Source organism: Eutrigla gurnardus (assembly GCF_963514095.1).
Source record: "Eutrigla gurnardus genome assembly, chromosome: 3".
Taxonomy (NCBI): Eukaryota; Metazoa; Chordata; class Actinopteri; order Perciformes; family Triglidae; genus Eutrigla; species Eutrigla gurnardus.
Window position 1 is genome coordinate 12240600 of NC_139917.1, and position 18441 is coordinate 12259040.

Here is an 18441-nt window from a genome sequence, read left to right on the forward strand (position 1 = left end):
GTGTGTGTGTGTGTGTGTGTGTGTGTGTGGCGATGGAGGCTGTATGGGAAAAGCTGCTCGAAGAGAATCGGCTGCAGGAGTTTCTTCCTGTCGGGATTCTACTGTTTGCTCATTGACTTCCATCTTTTCAAATGCAAACTGCTATCAGACGACTCAAAAGGAGTTTTGTGTCCCACTTCGGCAGAATCGGGTCACGGCTGAACGCACGCGCACGAGTCCGTGTGTACATCTGTGTGTGTACTTTGGTGTGTGTGTGTGTGTGTGTGTGTGTGTGTGTGTGTGTGTGTGTGTGTGTGTGTGTGTGTGTGTGTGTGTGTGTGTGTGTGTGTGTGCATGTTTGAGCTGTGACTCAGTGATTTTTGGGATTATGGTATTAGGCCCCAGATGAGCAGGACTGATCCTAAATCAAACACACACAGATGGTCTCTCACAAAACACACACACACACACACACAATCCCTTCCAGGACAAGCAGTGTCAGCCGAGTTTTACACAGAGACGGCCTTACAGTCATATTGCCATTCAAAGCGACACATCCAGAGTATACTCAGATTAGGCCCATGATCGTCTTAGCATGTATTATAAAACAAGACGGCTGAACAATCCAACACCAAAGGACGCTTGGCCCTGTGAAAACGTTAATCTCCCTGCAGTGACCTCAGATGATCGGCGCCCTTTATTACTGCAACATAAACCTGCTTTCATGGCGGTAGACTTTAAATAATCCATATAGATTATCTCACTGTGAGTCGGAATAAGAATCCTCTGCTAAGGACCAACACTGTTTCCATGTGATCAGTGCAGAAACAATCTCACCCACCTGTTCCCCCTCTGGTTATTCTCCCCTTTCTCTCCCATCACAATTCATTCTCTTCCTCACCCTTCACACCCCTCTTTCCATTTTTCTCCATAACCTCCACTCTTTCCTCGTTCTGCAGGTGTCCCAGGCAGTGATTACATCAACGCTAACTATATTGATGGCTACCGCCGTCAGAACGCCTACATCGCTACTCAGGGGTCCCTCCCTGAGACTTTCGGGGAATTCTGGAGGATGGTGTGGGAGCAGCACACGGCTAACATCATCATGATGACCAAGCTGGAAGAGAAGTCACGGGTAAGGAAAAGGGGGATGAGATCATGTCAGCAGCGCTGAGACAACCAACACAATACCGGCACCGAAGAGAAGAGGAGGATGGAATAAAATGGAATCAGGCTGAACAGGAAGGAGAAGGATAGGTCACTTTGGGACAAATATTAGGACATCATGCTGCAATATTAAGTAGCATTGTTTTGGCAAAAAGCTGGGATAGAACAGCAGATAGGAGGCTACGCACAGATGGCACAGAACACAAGCCAGAGTGGATAAATGTGGGAGACTTGAGGAGCATAAGTGTAGAATATGCATACAGTACATGTAGAAGTATAGTGTCATTCATGTTAAAATGTTCGGGTGTGCAGGATAGACAATTTTCTCAAGCCAAACCTGTACCATGACCAGTACAGGTGAGCAAAGAAGTCGTTTAAGCAAGTGTAACGTGGCCATTAATGTAGCCTCAAGTAAGCAGCTGGATGGTTGACCGTACACTTTTATTTGCAAACATTGTGTCAATAAAACACACTTTCATAGATTTTATTGTTGGCAATTTTAAACCTAAGAAGTACTACAAACTGCAATCTCTGTGTGGTGGTCCTTTATTTCTTTGGTCTGTGTACGTTAGCAGGCAAGTTGCTATGGCTACGTGCTGTCCATGCATTGATCTTTGAAGTCCCGCTGAAAGGGGGGTTAAAGAGATCCAGTGTGGAGTTGGATGGGATTCGCTGGAATATGATTGGCTGTATTGACTATAATTAATGAAGATAAGAGAAGAGTATGCTAGGCAGAAAACGTGGATACAAAGGGTGAGATAATGTGGTATAAAAGAAGAAGATAGGACGTGGCAGAGGGATGTCATGTTGAGTGTGATTTAGGAGAATAGAGTTAGTAGGACACGGCCACTTCTGAAGGTTAAATTATAGTCAGGTTAGAGTCGAATGAGGGTAGAATGGGATTGGATATGGTTCGGGTGCCAGCTGGTTCAGGACATTCATTTTTTAGGATGTGGAAGACCAGGTGGACTCAACAGGACAGCGAGGAGAGGAGGCAAGAGACAGGACCAGGACATGTCATGTAGTATGAAAATCGGTTATAGAATAAACCAAAACAACAAGTGATGATGGAGATCAAGCTAAAAGCGGCGCGGTTAAGTGGGATGTTGGAGTGGGCGTGTAGGAAAGCAGAAGCAGGCATGTAGTTGCTCAGAACCGAATAGGAAACAGTGGGATGTAATGGAGTAAATGGTGAGTAAGACTTAGGGGGAATTACAAGCACTGCTAAATAGGGGGGTAGGTAATGAATTAGAAAATCATTTAGCTTCAAGGAATTTTGCTGTTGTTAACAGAATGTGCGCTTGAGTAAAAAATCCAATGTAATGAGAATGTCATGTTGGAATAAAAATAACAAGAATGGCTTGAGGTATGAATCATGATTAAGCGCTAACCAATTATGTCCGGAGCTCTGTTCAGAAAATGATCCTTTCCTCTCATCTGTGCTTCTTTTCCTATTAACCTGTCTTGTGTTAAAACTCTGCTTCCTTTTCAACTTTTTCCAACTGTCTCTGTTGTGTCTGTTTGACCCTCAGATGCCCTCTTATTTCTTCTCTAAGGCAAGACCTCTCTTTCTCTCCTTTGCTAATCCCTTTTTAAAAATGCAATCTCGCCTCACATGGTTTTCTCCTTACCTTTTTTTTCCTCTCTGTTCGATGCCCTTCTTTTCTGCTTGTCCCCTCCCTTTTTTTTCTTCCTCGCAACAGCCAGTGCATTGAGTGAGAATGCAGGATTGTTTTCAGCTCACCACAAGGCACTCATAGTTAACGTGGTCTGAAAGGGGTTTTATTGTAACCACTGCAGGTCAGAAATAGTGCACATTAGTGTCTACAGTGTGCATGATCACAGCCACGGCTGCTTTTTTTTTATTTTCCTGTCTCGTGGCGACGCAGGATGAGATGTAGCCATCGAAGAAAACCTGTAGTTCTGCTGCAGAATCACTCCAGGATGAAAGACATCCCAACAAGCTGAAGGCTGTTTCTGCATCCTAAATATAATGAATCTTTAGTCTGCGAATGACTGTTTAGCTTTTGAATTCAGTGAAGCAGTTACAACATTACGCAACAGCATAAACAGTCAATTTATTTAGCAGTTTATTATCGGCCCACTGACTCCCTATCTGCTGTTTGAGGGAGTGGTGAGCTGCTTGTTGGAGGAAGTGATTTAATCTCATTTAACACCTCTCGACGTTATGCCATTATGTGTTTACGCATTAACGGCACAGATGATCGCAGATGGTCCCACTGTGGGAATCTTGCCAGGATCCTTCCTTTTCGCTCCAATCAGAGGAGACGAGAGCAGGGCACAGTTATGCTATCAGCCAATACATCACTGGATAATGTTGTCTTCACAGCAGCCATTTACCGAGGTCCCGGTTAGCCTTCGGCGAGGGTCTTGCCCCCCCAACGTGGACGACCGTTCCCGTTCCCCACAGTGTCTCAAGGTCTGGTGGGAAAACAACAGTTGAGCTGTAATTACGGCCTGAACGTCCCGGGCCAAAACGCATAATCCCCAGTCTGGAGCAGTGGAATGCAGAGCGAGCTGAGCTGAGCTCCCTGCTGTCTTTGATGTGAGGACTGGAGGGATCAGCACATAACGTTTGGTTTGGCCTGATTCTGCCAAGGCCCTCCTCCCCCCCTCTCCCCCCCACCCTCCTCTGGGATTTTCCCCCTCTATCCTATGGGGTCTCTGAGGCTCAGCTGAGGAACTACAAATATGACCGCTTTATACAAGAGGGGATTGTAGGTGTTTTCGGTGGTCAGGGGTGCTGGGATTTGGTGTGCGGGGTAGCAGTTTTGTAGGGATTTGTGGAGACTGAATGTAGGGCGACGTACGGCATCAAAAATGTGAGGGCTGAACATCAGGTGTCGCTCGGCTTATCCGGCTCTGCGGTGGATCTTTGTGAGAGCCCACCAACCTGTGGCGATTTCATGCCACACAGATTTCTGGTACTTGAAGAACAACTTATGCAGGATCACACCGCAGAAAGCACAACTCTCTCCCCTCTCTCTCTCTCTCTGTCTCTCTGTCACTCCTCACCCCCCGAACACTTAATAAAAACACTTTCACACGCTGGGCTGTCGCTATACGCACATTTTTTCCCTGAATATTGCAAAGACTGATCTGCTTTAAAACACCCCTCCTTTTTTTGCCTCTGTACACGAGCACACACACCCAAGTCAGCTCTCTCTTTCTCTCTCTTCTTTCACAAAAAAAAAAAATGCATTCAGACATATGCAAACCGCTCCGCATCGCTCACAGCTTCCCCCCTCTTGCCCCCCCTGTAGGTGAAGTGTGATCAGTACTGGCCGTCGCGGGGCACCGAGACCTACGGCCTCATCCAGGTCACTCTGCTGGACACAGTGGAGCTGGCCACGTACTCCGTCAGGACCTTTGCTCTTTACAAGGTAACATGTGCGGTGGAGCGTAATGGGGTCATGTGTATATGGAACTGTTGAAGTATTGAATTATGTATTTGTACATGAACATGCAGCTCTGCATGTGAGAACTGGAGGGGGGGGGGGGGCCTTCATACATGATCAATCCTTAAATGATTGTCCCTCCTAAAATGGACCATCAAGTATATATATATATATATATATATATATATATATATATATATATATATATATATATATACACACACATCCCGAGCACCAAACAAATGTAATGCATGAATTCATTTCACCTGGGTAATTGGGACACATCATGTGATCACCTGGTCAAAAGTGATTACTGATGCATTTAAATAGGAATAGACAGAGGATTGTGTCTGAAAACAAAATATTCCAACTTTATGGGTAACAGTGTATATTGTATGCTAGCCATGCATTGTTGTTTTAAAGGCAGGTGATATTCTATATTTTTCTTGTCGTCAACATCTCCCAACAAAACAGTGAATTTGTCCCACTAACAAGTATTGATCGTGTAGCCGGAGCCTGATATACTGCAGCTTGTTCCTCTGTGACGTGTTATTGCCCCACTGATGAAACACTCCGATGGTTACTATTACAACCAACACGGGCAGTGTTTGTGGAACAAGTTTCAGTCAGTTCCACAAACACCGTCCTGCTGCTCTAAATACACATTGGCCGACCGAACGTGTATTAATCCCTGGCTGAAAGTAATGCCAAAAAATAAACGATTTACTCCAGTTTTAGCAATTTTGAAATTAGTTAGCCTTTTTTTTATTTTATTTTGTGAGCTGTTAGGAAGATTTATTTGTTCAGCTGAGTAACTCCGACAGTCCGAAAGTACTGAAAGACAGACAAACACATTGTGGGTTTTGGTCTCTTGATAGGACAGTATATGCTTGTTGGCAATAACATAAATGTGGAGTAACACCAGCTTTCTCTTTAACGCTCTCATCCGTCTGCTTGTCCAGAGCGGCTCCAATGAGAAGCGCGAGGTTCGCCACTTTCAGTTCACAGCCTGGCCGGACCACGGCGTGCCCGAACACCCCACCCCCTTCCTGGCCTTCCTGCGCCGGGTCAAGGCCTGCAACCCTCCAGATGCCGGCCCCATGGTCGTACATTGCAGGTATACGTGTGTGTGTGTTTGTTTGGCAGTGCTTTATCTGTTTTTATTGGTTCAGTGTAGAAATGTTGTTATTCACTGTACTAAAATAATGCTTTAAATCACCAAGGAAAAAGAATCCAGTGGTGTGTGTGCGTGTGCTTGAAACACGTATGTGTTATTTTGGGTTTTACTTGGCAGCATCATTTTCAAAAGCCCTATAGTCTGTATAAATGAACAAGAGTCCAAGAGCCCTTGTATAAAATCATTCATAGGTCCTGAACTGCAACGGAATTGACCCTCCATTATGCAAACCCAAATCATCCTCGCTGGCTCCGACACCCACACGCATTCCTCCGTTAACAACAACCATCATCTCGAGGGTTTTACAACAACGCCAGCCGTCACGCTGACCCTCTTTTCCATAAGTAGCTTTCACTGTTCACTATTTACGGTTTAAGCTGTTGGTGCTGTAGATCTGGGTTCATAAGTTTATATTCAAATGAGCTTCTGTCTGAGCAGCGGGACGCTCGCGCCTCGGTCGGAGGGAAATTCTGGGGACTGTCTTGGTACAATGTTGAGCTCCAGCAGCTGGAATGAAGCCGCTACCGGGGAAGGAACGGAGAGAATGTGGAGCAGAAGCTCTCAGGAGGAAGAATCGGCGAGGTGTAGATGGTGGAAGGAAGAGGAGGGGCTGAGGAATGATTGAGAGGGAGCGTTAGCAGGGGGGCTCGGTGTTAGAGGAGGAGATATGTGCAGAGAGAGAAGATGAGGTCAAATGCAGGACGCGGTGAATGGAAATGATGAATTAAAGAAATGGGAAGGTGGCGAGAAAATGGAGTCTAAAAAAAACGGAGAAATGCGTGAAAAAAAAGTGGTTTGGGTGACGTGAGAGTGTTGGAAGGGTACTTGGAGGGAAGATAAAGAGGCCGGGAGATGAGGAGGGGGGGGGGGGGGGGGGGGGTGGCGGGGGGGGTATGGAAAGGTTGGCAGGAGAGGAGCTCTTCCTAATCTTCCGTAGCAGTCAGATGGAGTATCTAACAGGATTATCAGTCAAATTTAATTATCCCAGCATGACTCCATCATAATGTGCCTTAGCATATCAACCAGCCTCTGTATCAAACAATGGGCCGAGTCTCATTCCACCTGAGCGACACGCACACTCCGGCACACGCACACCCACACGCTGACGTTAATTTAACCATATAAAGAGGATGGTATTCACTTGCGCAGACTTGCTTGGCCAGGCTGTTTTACCATTTAGGTACTAACGCAGCAAAAAATCTGATGTGTTTGGGTGGGCAGCTAAATGTATTATATTTCTGGATTGCATGTCGATAGGGGAGGATATCTCCCGAATGCCAGTCAGGCGTTGGCGCTGACTCAGCGTTGATGTCAATATTTACGTCCTTTGTTGGAAATATTGCAGTCTGGCATCTTTGTGCTATTTAGTTGATTTAGGCTCAGTGTGTTAGAGCTTTTGCAACATGCAGCAGGGCCAGGTTTGTCGCCGGTTTGAAGACACACTCAAATGATTTGCTCGACAATTTCGTACCCCATAGGTTGTATGAGAACATCACCATCACATCACATCACCATCTGTTTTGTTTCCTTCCTCCCTCAGTGCCGGAGTGGGTCGCACGGGCTGCTTCATCGTGATCGACGCAATGGCGGAGCGGATCAAGCATGAAAAGGCCCTCGACATCTACGGCCACGTCACGCTGATGCGCTCCCAGAGGAACTACATGGTCCAGACGGAGGACCAGTACATCTTCATCCACGACGCGCTGCTGGAGGCGGTGACCTGCGGGAACACCGAGGTCCCCGCGAGGAACCTGTACTCCTACATCCAGAGGCTGACGCAGATTGAACCGGGGGACAACGTCACCGGCATGGAGCTGGAGTTCAAGGTGAGGTCCCATCACGGTGTCCTTGAAGGGCGTAACTGATTTTTGATGGTTCATACAACCGATCAATGATAATATTGTGACACTCAACTGGTCTCTGGAAGGGATTTACCTTTTCTTGGCCCTCGCCACACAGAAGGCCAGACTTCAGGGTCAGACACTCAATAACATCCCTGAATTTGTAACAGTAGATATTTAGTGTCGCCTCATCACACTTGAAGACAATCAATCAATGACTAAAGATGGTCCAAGGTAACACCTTTACTTAAAGGATAGTGTGAGAGAAAAGAAAAGAAAATATTCACTTCCTTGCTGAGGTATGTGAGAAGATCGATACCACTTTCACGTTTCCTTTCTGTTCAATATCCGTTCATTTGTACGTTGCTGGAGTCTTGTTGTCACAGTCACTGTTCAATTCCTGCACATAACCTGTGTTAGTGAGCTTCGGAGGCGCTGGTTGCTTCATTTCCAGTGGTCATGCTAAGCTAACTAGCGGCTGGAACTGGCTTCAAATTGAATGTTCAGCAAAGATTTGAACACAAACCCAGTTTTTGTGGTATAATGAGGATCTGATGATGCTGAAGACCTTCAGGACAACTAAGGATGTTTGTATGGAAACAAGAGAGACCAGGGAAGCCTACGTGAGCTGGAACATCACAATGTGTCACAAAATGACTCTGATCAGATCAGATTTTGACAAAAAATGTGGATGAGTCCAAATTGGAAGTACCCCCCCTCAAACCCAACATTATTGCATTGGCCCATTCCGACAGGTAGAGCCAGGTTGATGCCACGACCAAGGACAATACAGCATTCTGAAATAAAATAATAATTCTACAACCAACCAAGTTCAGCCTGGAATGAGTTGCTTTGGGAGTCTTTCAGGGGCCACCTCTGGTCACTGAGCATCTTTCCTAGGGCTGTTAGCGGTTCCTCCTCTGAGACTTTCATATACTCAGGATGGATGGTCGGATTTGAAGGGGATTATGGGATTGCACCTCTCCAACCAAAGTAAGAGAGTTCTCCTGAGGGTTTAGGAGCATCATGCTGTGTGGCGTTTGATGTGGGCCAGAAAGTTTCAGCTTATAATCAAATCTTAGGAAGAGTTCATATGGGCACTTTCAAGTATTTAGGGAGCTGATCAGAATTCAAAGTGAGGACACAAAACACCGGCATCGATACGCAAGCAGGAAACAAGGGAGTGTTATTGACTATTGTTAGTTTCATGTTATTCTAGCTGTGTTTGTGTTGTTTACTGGGATTTTTACTTCCAGTTCTCAGAAGACCTGTCTGGTTCTTCTAGGTGGAAAGACTCTTTACCCACACAGGTATATATTGAAATCAGATGGCCTACATTTTTCCTGGAATGGTTTATGTCTGCTGAGACGCTCAGGGGGCAAAGTAAACCCATAGGCACTCAAAGAAATCCTCTGCTTGTGTCTTTCCCGTCCTAATGGCAGCGGTTTCCTCACAATGTCTACGAAGCGAGGGCTCCCCTTGCTGTTTGCTCAGCCTCACACTGATGTAAAACACATGCCAGAGCTGTCCCAGTCACCCGATTTCATCTCACTCAGACACTTATGGGACAGAAATGGCACTTTCCACCTCCATCAACGAACGAAACACCAAAAAAGGATGGAATTTCTCACGGAGGAGCAGCGTTGCATCCCTCCAATCGAAAGAAAGTGGAAGCATATGTGTGAGAGGGAAAAAAATAAATAAATGAAGCTGCTTTTGGTAATCCAACACCCTATTAAAACCAATGTTTTTGTTTCCTTACACAGAGAGATGACTGGGGAAAGTTTAAAGAGGTTGCCAACCTTGGTTTTATCCAAGCTTAACAGATGGTAAAAATAATGGGCACGTATCAAAGCAACCGAACAGTTTGTGTGTGGCAGATTTTATTGATAAGTCGGAGTCAAATTCAAAACCCAACTCACATGAAGAGTTACTATCAGTGGCACCGGGAACTCTGGGTTCAGAGCACCGAAAGTGAACTGGTGAACTTGTGGTCGGTGTGGGATTGTACGACTCGGTCTGTCTGTAAGAAAATAAGGTACTGCTGTTTCTCCCACAGCACTCCATTAGCCGTCGACGGTCGAGGCTCAGCTCATGAGACCCCATTGTTTCCCCTTCGGAGTCTGCGGTCTCCCCTAGTCCCGAGTCTGCCTGTTCTCTGTTGTTCTCTCTCGTTTTAAGTCGTGTCATCCAGTGGTCGAGTGTGAGCGAGAGTGTACAGTATGTGCTCACGTCTGCACGTATCCATACGAATCTGTGTGTGTGTTCCAGGGTTTTTTTTTCTTCTCCTTGGCTGGTGAAGGATCAACTGTGGTTCACATATGCGCGTTGAGACAGTGTGGGGCCTTGTGGTTTCCTGCCCCCTCGACTCTTGATTTTCTTCTTCCTCCTCTCAGTGATTTCAGAATATTCCCTCTCCCCCAACCCCACAGCTGCCCTTATTCCCGGCCGCTGCCCCTCTTTTGTTTATTCAATCGAAGGTCTCACACTAAATATCCTCAACCCTGCCGAGTCGAGCTGCTTTTCTAATCTCTGTTGTCCAGTTTGCCAGGGGAAAACCGAGGCGTGTGCTAAATACATTCGAATGAGGTGCCTGACTTTGTCTGAACTTTCTTCATTTTTAATCCACCCGCCCCTCGTTTTCATCGCTCCCCATCCTCCTTCCTTTGTTTGATCTGAGTTTCTTCTATATTTCATGTCAGGCAGTGAAATGTTATAAAATATTGATCTCTTCTCCGCTCCAGCGTCTGGCCAGTGCCAAGGCCCACACATCCCGGTTCGTGAGTGCCAACCTGCCATGCAACAAGTTCAAGAACCGACTGGTGAACATCATGCCCTACGAGACCACGCGCGTGTGTCTGCAGCCAATCAGAGGGGTGGAGGGATCTGACTACATCAACGCCAGCTTCATCGACGGATACAGGTCAGGCAAAAGAGATCTCTTCCTGTTTTCTTGTTGGGATTTCAGGCATGCAGTTAAGGTTTTCAGTTATTTTATGTAAAAACGTGCTTATGTACTGTATTTAACTCACCTGTTTACTACCTGTTTGCAGGCAGCAGAAGGCCTACATAGCAACCCAAGGTCCGCTGGCTGAGACCACGGAGGACTACTGGAGGATGCTGTGGGAACACAACTCCACCATAGTTGTCATGCTAACCAAACTGAGAGAAATGGGACGGGTACGGATGCAAATACACACACTCATGTAATCAAGAACACTATGTAGGGTACGCGTCGGTACGGATTGGCTCCACCGGGAAGCACACCTCCAACTCTACTGGTGATCTGGTGATACAATTCGAAGCTTGAGGAAAATCCAGACAAAGACCAGAAACTCTTGTTTGAGTTGAATTATGTAGGTGAGCTGCAGCTTTACGATGTTTCAGTGTAAATTGACTGGAAATATCAGGTGTTTCATCTTTATTACATGATCAGTTACATGTACTGTAACATACAATATCACACATTGTACTACAACTGGTGCTCATTATTTTCGGTTTGTAATTGTATTCATTAATACCAAAGGACCTGCAGCATGATTAGCAGAGCTTTTGTATTTCTTTTACTGAGAACATAAAACAGCGTCCTTCTGCAGCAGGAAAGAGTTGTTGGGGTACAAATCTACCTTAAATATGTAGCTTTTCTGTAAAGAATAAATATGATGAGTCTTTACCATTTAAAAAAAAGTATATGAAGCGTTGAAAGTGCAAGCAACACAGTTTCTCACTCACACGGAGTGAGAAAGAGATGATGGTGCGCGTGATATCTCATGTATCTGCAAATGAATAATGAATTTCATTCAGCCACGGAGACATTTTCATGACAAAGGAGCCTGAAATTGTCCTCCTCACACACTGAAGCCGTCTGAACAAAAGCCTCTGTGCTGTCCTCCTGCAGGAGAAGTGTCACCAGTACTGGCCGGCAGAGCGCTCGGCCAGGTACCAGTACTTCGTCGTGGATCCCATGGCGGAGTACAACATGCCCCAGTACATTCTCCGAGAGTTCAAGGTCACCGATGCCAGGGTGAGTTCTGTGTGCGAATAAATGTGTACGAGGGTGTCGTTATTTCTGTGATTCAAATGAATTTAAAAAAAAAACACATCCTCTTCCTTCAGGACGGCCAGTCGCGGACAGTTCGCCAGTTCCAGTTCACTGATTGGCCAGAGCAAGGAGTGCCAAAGTCGGGAGAGGGATTCATTGATTTCATTGGCCAGGTGCACAAAACTAAAGAGCAGTTCGGCCAGGATGGGCCAATTACTGTACACTGCAGGTAAGACCCATTCTCCCCATAACCCCTCTGTCATTGTAATTCAAGGTGGAGGATTGATGTTTGTAGTGGTAGTGACCTTAAGCCATTAGCCTAAAGGTCACTTGTCAGTCATGGGACACTGCTGGCATCTATTTGCCTCACTGTTACAGTTAAAATAATATATACACATATATTTGTTACATTGATAATAGTGTCTGATCTTTGCCATGTGTGAGCAAAAACAATCTGAATTAGATCACTAACATGGCCAGTGGGAGGAATACTATGACTTTTTAAATACATTTTGATGACATACTATATTTATGACTTTTTACATGTAATGACTTTTGATGACATATTATACTATGACTTTTGATGACATTTTAATGACAAGCTATACAATTACTTTCTTAAGACATACTATGACTCTTTTTTTTTACGTCTTTTTATATTTTTGGCTTTTTCAGAAATAAAATGTAACTTTTTATGACAAACTAAAACAGACGTATCGCCCAAAAACATGAAGCTAAATCACTGTCTGATGGCTTGGATATCGCTTCTGAATTTTGGAAGGTCGTTAAGTTGCTATCTTCAGGCGCCAGTAACAGTGTGCTTCCACAGTCAATTAAGCCGGATAATGACATCATCACACACATGACTCGGGGTTCTGCACACATCAATGCAGATTGTATGAGAAAGTTGGTTTGTTTATGCAACATGACATTGGTATATATTATCTGTGTTCGGTACTGAGGGTAAAGCAACTGTAAGCTCCGATCATTTGGACACATTCGATACGTCACTCAGAGAACCCACAACATTTTTGGTGAAAGTGCTTTTATGTTTTTGCGCCCTCAACTTGATGTGAGCTACAGAGACATTTGAAACTGGATTACTATAAAATCATTTAATTAAGCAGGCAGGATTTATAAAACAGGATTAAGTCAATGAATGTTGTTGTCCTGACACTTAAAACAAACCAGCAAACTGCTTCAACCAGAGAATTGGCTTTCAGTCTATCATCTTTATTTGTTTATTTTTATGAGTTCTTTTTTTTTTTTTTGCTGTTTTGTTTTTTAAGTTTATACGTTTATTTTTATGTGGTGGTTGTGTGGAACTTTACGCTGCCATCTTGGTCAGGACCCCCTTGTAAATGGGATTTAAAATCTCAACGGGATTATCCTGGTTTAGTTCAAATTAAAAAATATTCTATACTAGGATTTTTTAATACTTATACTGTGACTTTTTTTTTAATTGACATAGCGGGGCTGTCATGCTATCCTAGGCCCTTTTTATGACAATTTTATGACATATTGTACTATGAGATTTTTTACATTTGACATATTTAAGTATGAACTTTTACTGTACTATTATTTTTCATTACATTTTAAAGACATACTAAGCTTTTAATAACATTTTAACAACATACTAGGATTTTTTTCCAGGATTTTAATCACATACTATACTATTCATTTTTAATTACTTTTTTGTGATTTACTAAACTATGGTTTCTTTGACATTTGAATGATATTCTACAGTTTTTTATGACATACTGTGCTATTACTGTTAGCAATTGAATGATTATAAGTATACTTTGTCATGAAAAATTATTTTAAAATTATATACATAAAATATATATATATATATATATATACAAATTAAAATGTATTATTTTAATTACATTTTATACTATGATGACATTTTAAGGACGTACCATACTATAATTTGTTTTATTCTATTCTATAATACTAAAGAAACATTTGTTTACACTTAAAAAGCATGTGTCTTTTTTACTGCCATTTCCATGACTTACTATACGATGCCTTCTTGCATTTTCTTCTGACATATTATACAAAATGACAGTTCTAAAACATCCTGCTCTAAATCTGTTTGGCCTGTCTGCCAACAGCGCTGGAGTAGGGAGGACTGGTGTGTTCATCACCCTCAGCATCGTTCTGGAGAGGATGAGGTACGAGGGAGTGGTGGACATCTTCCAGACTGTCAAGATGCTGCGTACACAGAGACCTGCCACCGTTCAGACAGAGGTGAGCTTCCCCACTGTTATTATTCTCTGGTCTAGTGTCTCTCAACACTCGTCTTTTAGGGCGTATTCAGACCCAGCTCGTTGTTCCGAAACCTGGAGTGTTTCTCCAAACCAACCGGGCCGAGACCGCCTAGAGTGGGTCGCTTCCAATCACGGAGCGTTTTGATTGGGGTTAGAATTGTACCGACACACAAACAGATACAATTGCTGGCGTACACTGCACTGTCGCAAAAAAATATTAACGTAAGCAGACTACTGCACAGTTGGCGGATCTCGTTTACCTCTCGTTTACGTCAGGTATCAGCTCAGGTTTAGTGTATACACACTGTGGAAAATTATCAATTTTTTCAAACGTCCCACACAATTCTGACTACGAAACAGTTTGTAAGCGCGTGGCGTTTAGGGTGCTTTGGTTGTCCTGATTGCAGTCTGAACACTAATCGCACCAATGTCCAAGTGCAACACGTGTCACATATTTCTCCCTGAATCGAATCAACGCAAACAAACCACAAGTCTGAATACGTGCTTTTTCTCTCTCTGTGACTGATGTACTGATACTGATATTCTTTTGCTTCCCTCCAGGACCAGTACCAGTTCTGCTACAGGGCCAGTCTGGAGTACCTGGGAAGCTTTGATCACTATGCAACATAAACCCTAGTGGCCGACTCTCCTGCCACATCCCACCCAGTGCACTTTTCTTAGGTCACGTGTGGCCTAAATGAATGCACTCGGCTGCGATGTGTCTTTTAAAGATTTTTTGCGACCACATGCAGAGTGAAGGGGACCCATCGGCTTATCCCGTACTCAGAAACAGCACCTCTAACTGAGCCATAGCAACCTGCTTGACAAGGGTGTTTTCCTTTCACCCTCAGCCCAAACACGCCCATTGGTCAGTATGAAGAAGCAACTTCAACCACTGTTCCAATCAGAATACTTGATCAAATATTGATTTTTTTTTATTTTCGTTTCTGTGCTTTTTGTGAGCACCCAGATTGCTTTACATTGTTTGGGTGTGGAACTCTCACCTCGTCCACCACCAGTGTAGCATCACCAACCTAAGTACAGGACCCGGCTACAGTATTTAGCTGTCACAGGAAATTGAGACCTTTCTATCTTGATGGACTGTCTAGAAGGAGTCCACAAATCCATCTTGTGGGAGTCTCATGGACTGAAAGAACTGGGACATTTGAGCACCAGAGAATTGCCAACGGGAGACTGAAAACACAGAGCACACAGTATTAAAACACCCCCCTCCCCCCCTCCAAAAAAAAAAACACCAAGAAGTTTTTTCTGTTTTGTTTTGGAAACAGACTCTTGTGTAGTTTCTTGTGAATGGAAAAGAAGATATTTCTACCATACAGTAATAAAAACCACCAGTTCAACCTTACGCTTCATGATTTAAAATAAGGGAAGCTTGAGAGAGGTTTAAAATGCATACCACAAAGTAAAACATTCATTTAGTTTTTTAGAAAAAAGAAAAAATAGATACGTGATTATCTTGTTTTTTAAAAACTGGGTATTCTTTATGGCATGTTCTGTTTGTTTTTACAGATTTATGACTTTGCCCTCACTGACCATACGAAGGCGAAATTGTTTTTGTTTTTTTTCCTTCTGTGTAATCCAATGAGCTGTAGCGATTTTTTTTTAAAGCGATACTGTACTGTTTTAAAGTGTACAATCAAATCTAGTGTGGAAATTGTTCACAATTCTATGAAAAACACCACCATTGAGTGTCACTCTCCTGTATTCTCTACCCACTCAGTTTTTAAAAACACACACGTTTACCATGCGCACAGGACTCTCAACCTCATTTCTATCTGGCCTGCGGTGTAAGAGAAGACGACCATTTTTAATTCCCAAGGGCCGACAGACGTGCGGTATTCACCCTGCTGCTAGGCCGAAGAATATAATCTCACCAAGTCGTTCAGCGTGCAGGTTGAGAGAAAGCCAGATAGAACTACAGAGAGGACGCACAGAAAGCAAAAGTAGGAAAAAATAAGTATTTAAGTGTCCAAATAAGCTTCACAAAGATTTCTCAAGCAGGGAGAAAGAAAGGGGTGTAGAGACCAGGGTGGCGTGGGAGGGGGGTGGGGGGGTCGGGGGACAATTTTCTCACTGGAATGCTCACCTATGACTTTTCTCTGTCTGATTCAGTGTGCAATAAGTAGATGTATTATATATTTTTGTGTCCAGTCACTAACTGCAGTTATATGCCATTATGATGACGATGATATTGATGATGATGGTGCATCATTTTCCAGACACAAAGATGTTAGGCTTGATATGATTCTCACCACCGTTCAGTATGTCCAATCAGAGGGACGACTTCTGACCTCGTAAGAACGAGATCTTTCGTCGTGTCAGAGCTCCAGTAGATGATGTCATCCTTCTGTGTGGCACAGCAAAACAACGAATGACCGAACTCATACTTCAAACAGCATCTAAAAAGTATTTTGATTTTAGATTTCTAGTGCCTTATATTACACGCCTATTTTGATAAAGTTACTTTTAAGGTTTTTTTGTGTATTTTACGTATGTATGCTTGTACGTATATGAACTGAATGTATGTGTATATGATTTTGTTATGTTACAGTATGTGAAAATATCTCGTGCGTTGTGTTTTTGGCTGTGAAATTTTGTATGGAAAGTTCTGCGTAGGCTGGATAGTTGTACTCATCATTTTCCCAGCAACAACATTATCATATCTCTTTTAATCAAAAAAAATATCTCTCTCTCTATATATATATATATATATCTTACATGAGACTTAACTACAGACACAAACATGTGGTTTCATAATAGATTATGAGCAGGATGGTGTGATCAATTGGACAGAGAGAAAAAAAGTGTGTATGTCAACAGCTTTTCGTCTTTTCTTTCCTGGGACACAAGCTTATATCCTGTTTCACTCGGACTTCAGTTGGCCTGCCATGAAATTCTGGCCACACTGACGACTTTGGCACCAAGTGTGAGCTGGCTCGGAGAAGTCATACTTACTCAGCTATGTAGAAATCTATATAAAGCTGAATAGCCGTGGCTATTTTTGTCAGTTTTGAGGAAAAAGCTATATCACTAACCACATGGATATCCACCTATCCCACCTGAAGCCCTCCACCTAAAATCATTCACACTGCACATCTGTGTTCCTCGTTCTGATGTCTACAATCATCTATTTCTTTTTCTTTAACAACAAAGGCTGAGAGGAGATCAGGTGCTACGTCTCCAACAACACAGAACTCGTGTCACTTTTGGTATCTCCATTAACGCTTGACCACGTAAGGTATCGTTGATGGATTTCCACCATGTTACAAGTAACCCTGTTGTCGTTTTTTTGTATGCATGGTACCACTTTTGAGATGCCCCTTTGGTCGCACCTGTTATGGAAAGACTTGCACTTTCTCTCTTTGTACTATGCACTAATACTAGTATCCTATTATCTCCGATAGCCCCTCCCCCCTCCCAAAGGAGTTTTACTTGAACTCAGTAAAGATGGACCCTGTAATGCTCACATGGTTGTGTATATGTAAATAACACAAAACACAGAGAGTAATTGAAATGCATTAATAAATAGATAAATAAAAGGTAAAGAGTGAATTAGAATATATCAGATATACAGAGTGATATAATAAAAGGATGCACCTGAATTCACGGTTTATGGCACAGCAGTATGTGCAATACATCACATTGTGGATTTGTTGTACCACAAATGAGAGTTTCACAAAAAAAGTGTTCTATTTTACCCCCCAATGTATCATGTAGATGGATAAAACTGGAGTTTATAAATTGTATAAAAATGAAAATATGGTGTTACTTGGATCAATTATCTCTAATTGGTCTGTAAATGTAAACTTTTTGTTTTTGGTTTGTTTTCTGCGCCGAGTCAACAAGTGCTTTTTATTTTCTTACATTGGTTCTCGGAGCGTGTGAAAACCGGAAAACAGGTCTGTATGGATTTCTGTTCTCTGTTGACACAAGTTTCATTTGTTACAAATAAACTCAAGTGAAATAATAGCTACTGCTGTCGTTTTGCATGATTTGGCTAATTAAAACTTACTGACTTTTTAAATAACTTTTGAGAACTTTATTTTGGATACAAACAGCAGATGCATTTCCTTTTTGTGAATTTGGCTGCCTGTATTTGTGATGAGCTACTGTGTTTTGTAAAAGAAAGTCATAGTTTAGCATGTCGACAGTCACAGTATAGTACATAGAATGGTGGTAGTATAGTACATTGAAAAAAGACAGTTTAGTATATCTTTAAAGGTCATCAGATTGTACGTCAAAAAAAGTATAGTATGTTGAAAAAGCACATGTTATTTCCTTCCTGTCACGTTATTGTCATCTTTAGCAGCAATGTATGTCATACTGTGATATTTCACTGTCATCAAAATATAATTTAAAATGTCATAATATAGTACATTGAAAAGACAGCATAGTATGTTGAAAAAAGGTTCATAGTATAACATGTTGAAAAAATCATAGTATAGTATGCCAAAAAAAGTCATGGAAAAAGTCACATTATAGTATGTTGAAAAAAGTCATAGTATAGCATGTCACAAAAGGT

The 18441-nt window shown here is 42.8% G+C and overlaps 1 protein-coding gene across 1 annotated transcript in view; it reads left to right on the forward strand.

The window, feature by feature from the left end:
- The window catches only part of ptprdb (protein tyrosine phosphatase receptor type Db), a 152616-nt gene extending 134726 nt beyond the window's left edge, over positions 1-17890 (forward strand). Inside the window, exons 32-42 of the mRNA XM_084004832.1 lie at positions 939-1114; positions 2679-2702; positions 4431-4550; positions 5528-5682; positions 7283-7568; positions 10328-10506; positions 10637-10763; positions 11482-11607; positions 11700-11854; positions 13743-13878; positions 14460-17890. Coding sequence (XP_083860958.1) covers positions 939-1114; positions 2679-2702; positions 4431-4550; positions 5528-5682; positions 7283-7568; positions 10328-10506; positions 10637-10763; positions 11482-11607; positions 11700-11854; positions 13743-13878; positions 14460-14528 — 1553 coding nt within the window. The 3' untranslated portion in view covers positions 14529-17890. The remainder of the gene's footprint in view (positions 1-938; positions 1115-2678; positions 2703-4430; positions 4551-5527; positions 5683-7282; positions 7569-10327; positions 10507-10636; positions 10764-11481; positions 11608-11699; positions 11855-13742; positions 13879-14459) is intronic.
- Positions 17891-18441: the final 551 nt, after the last annotated feature.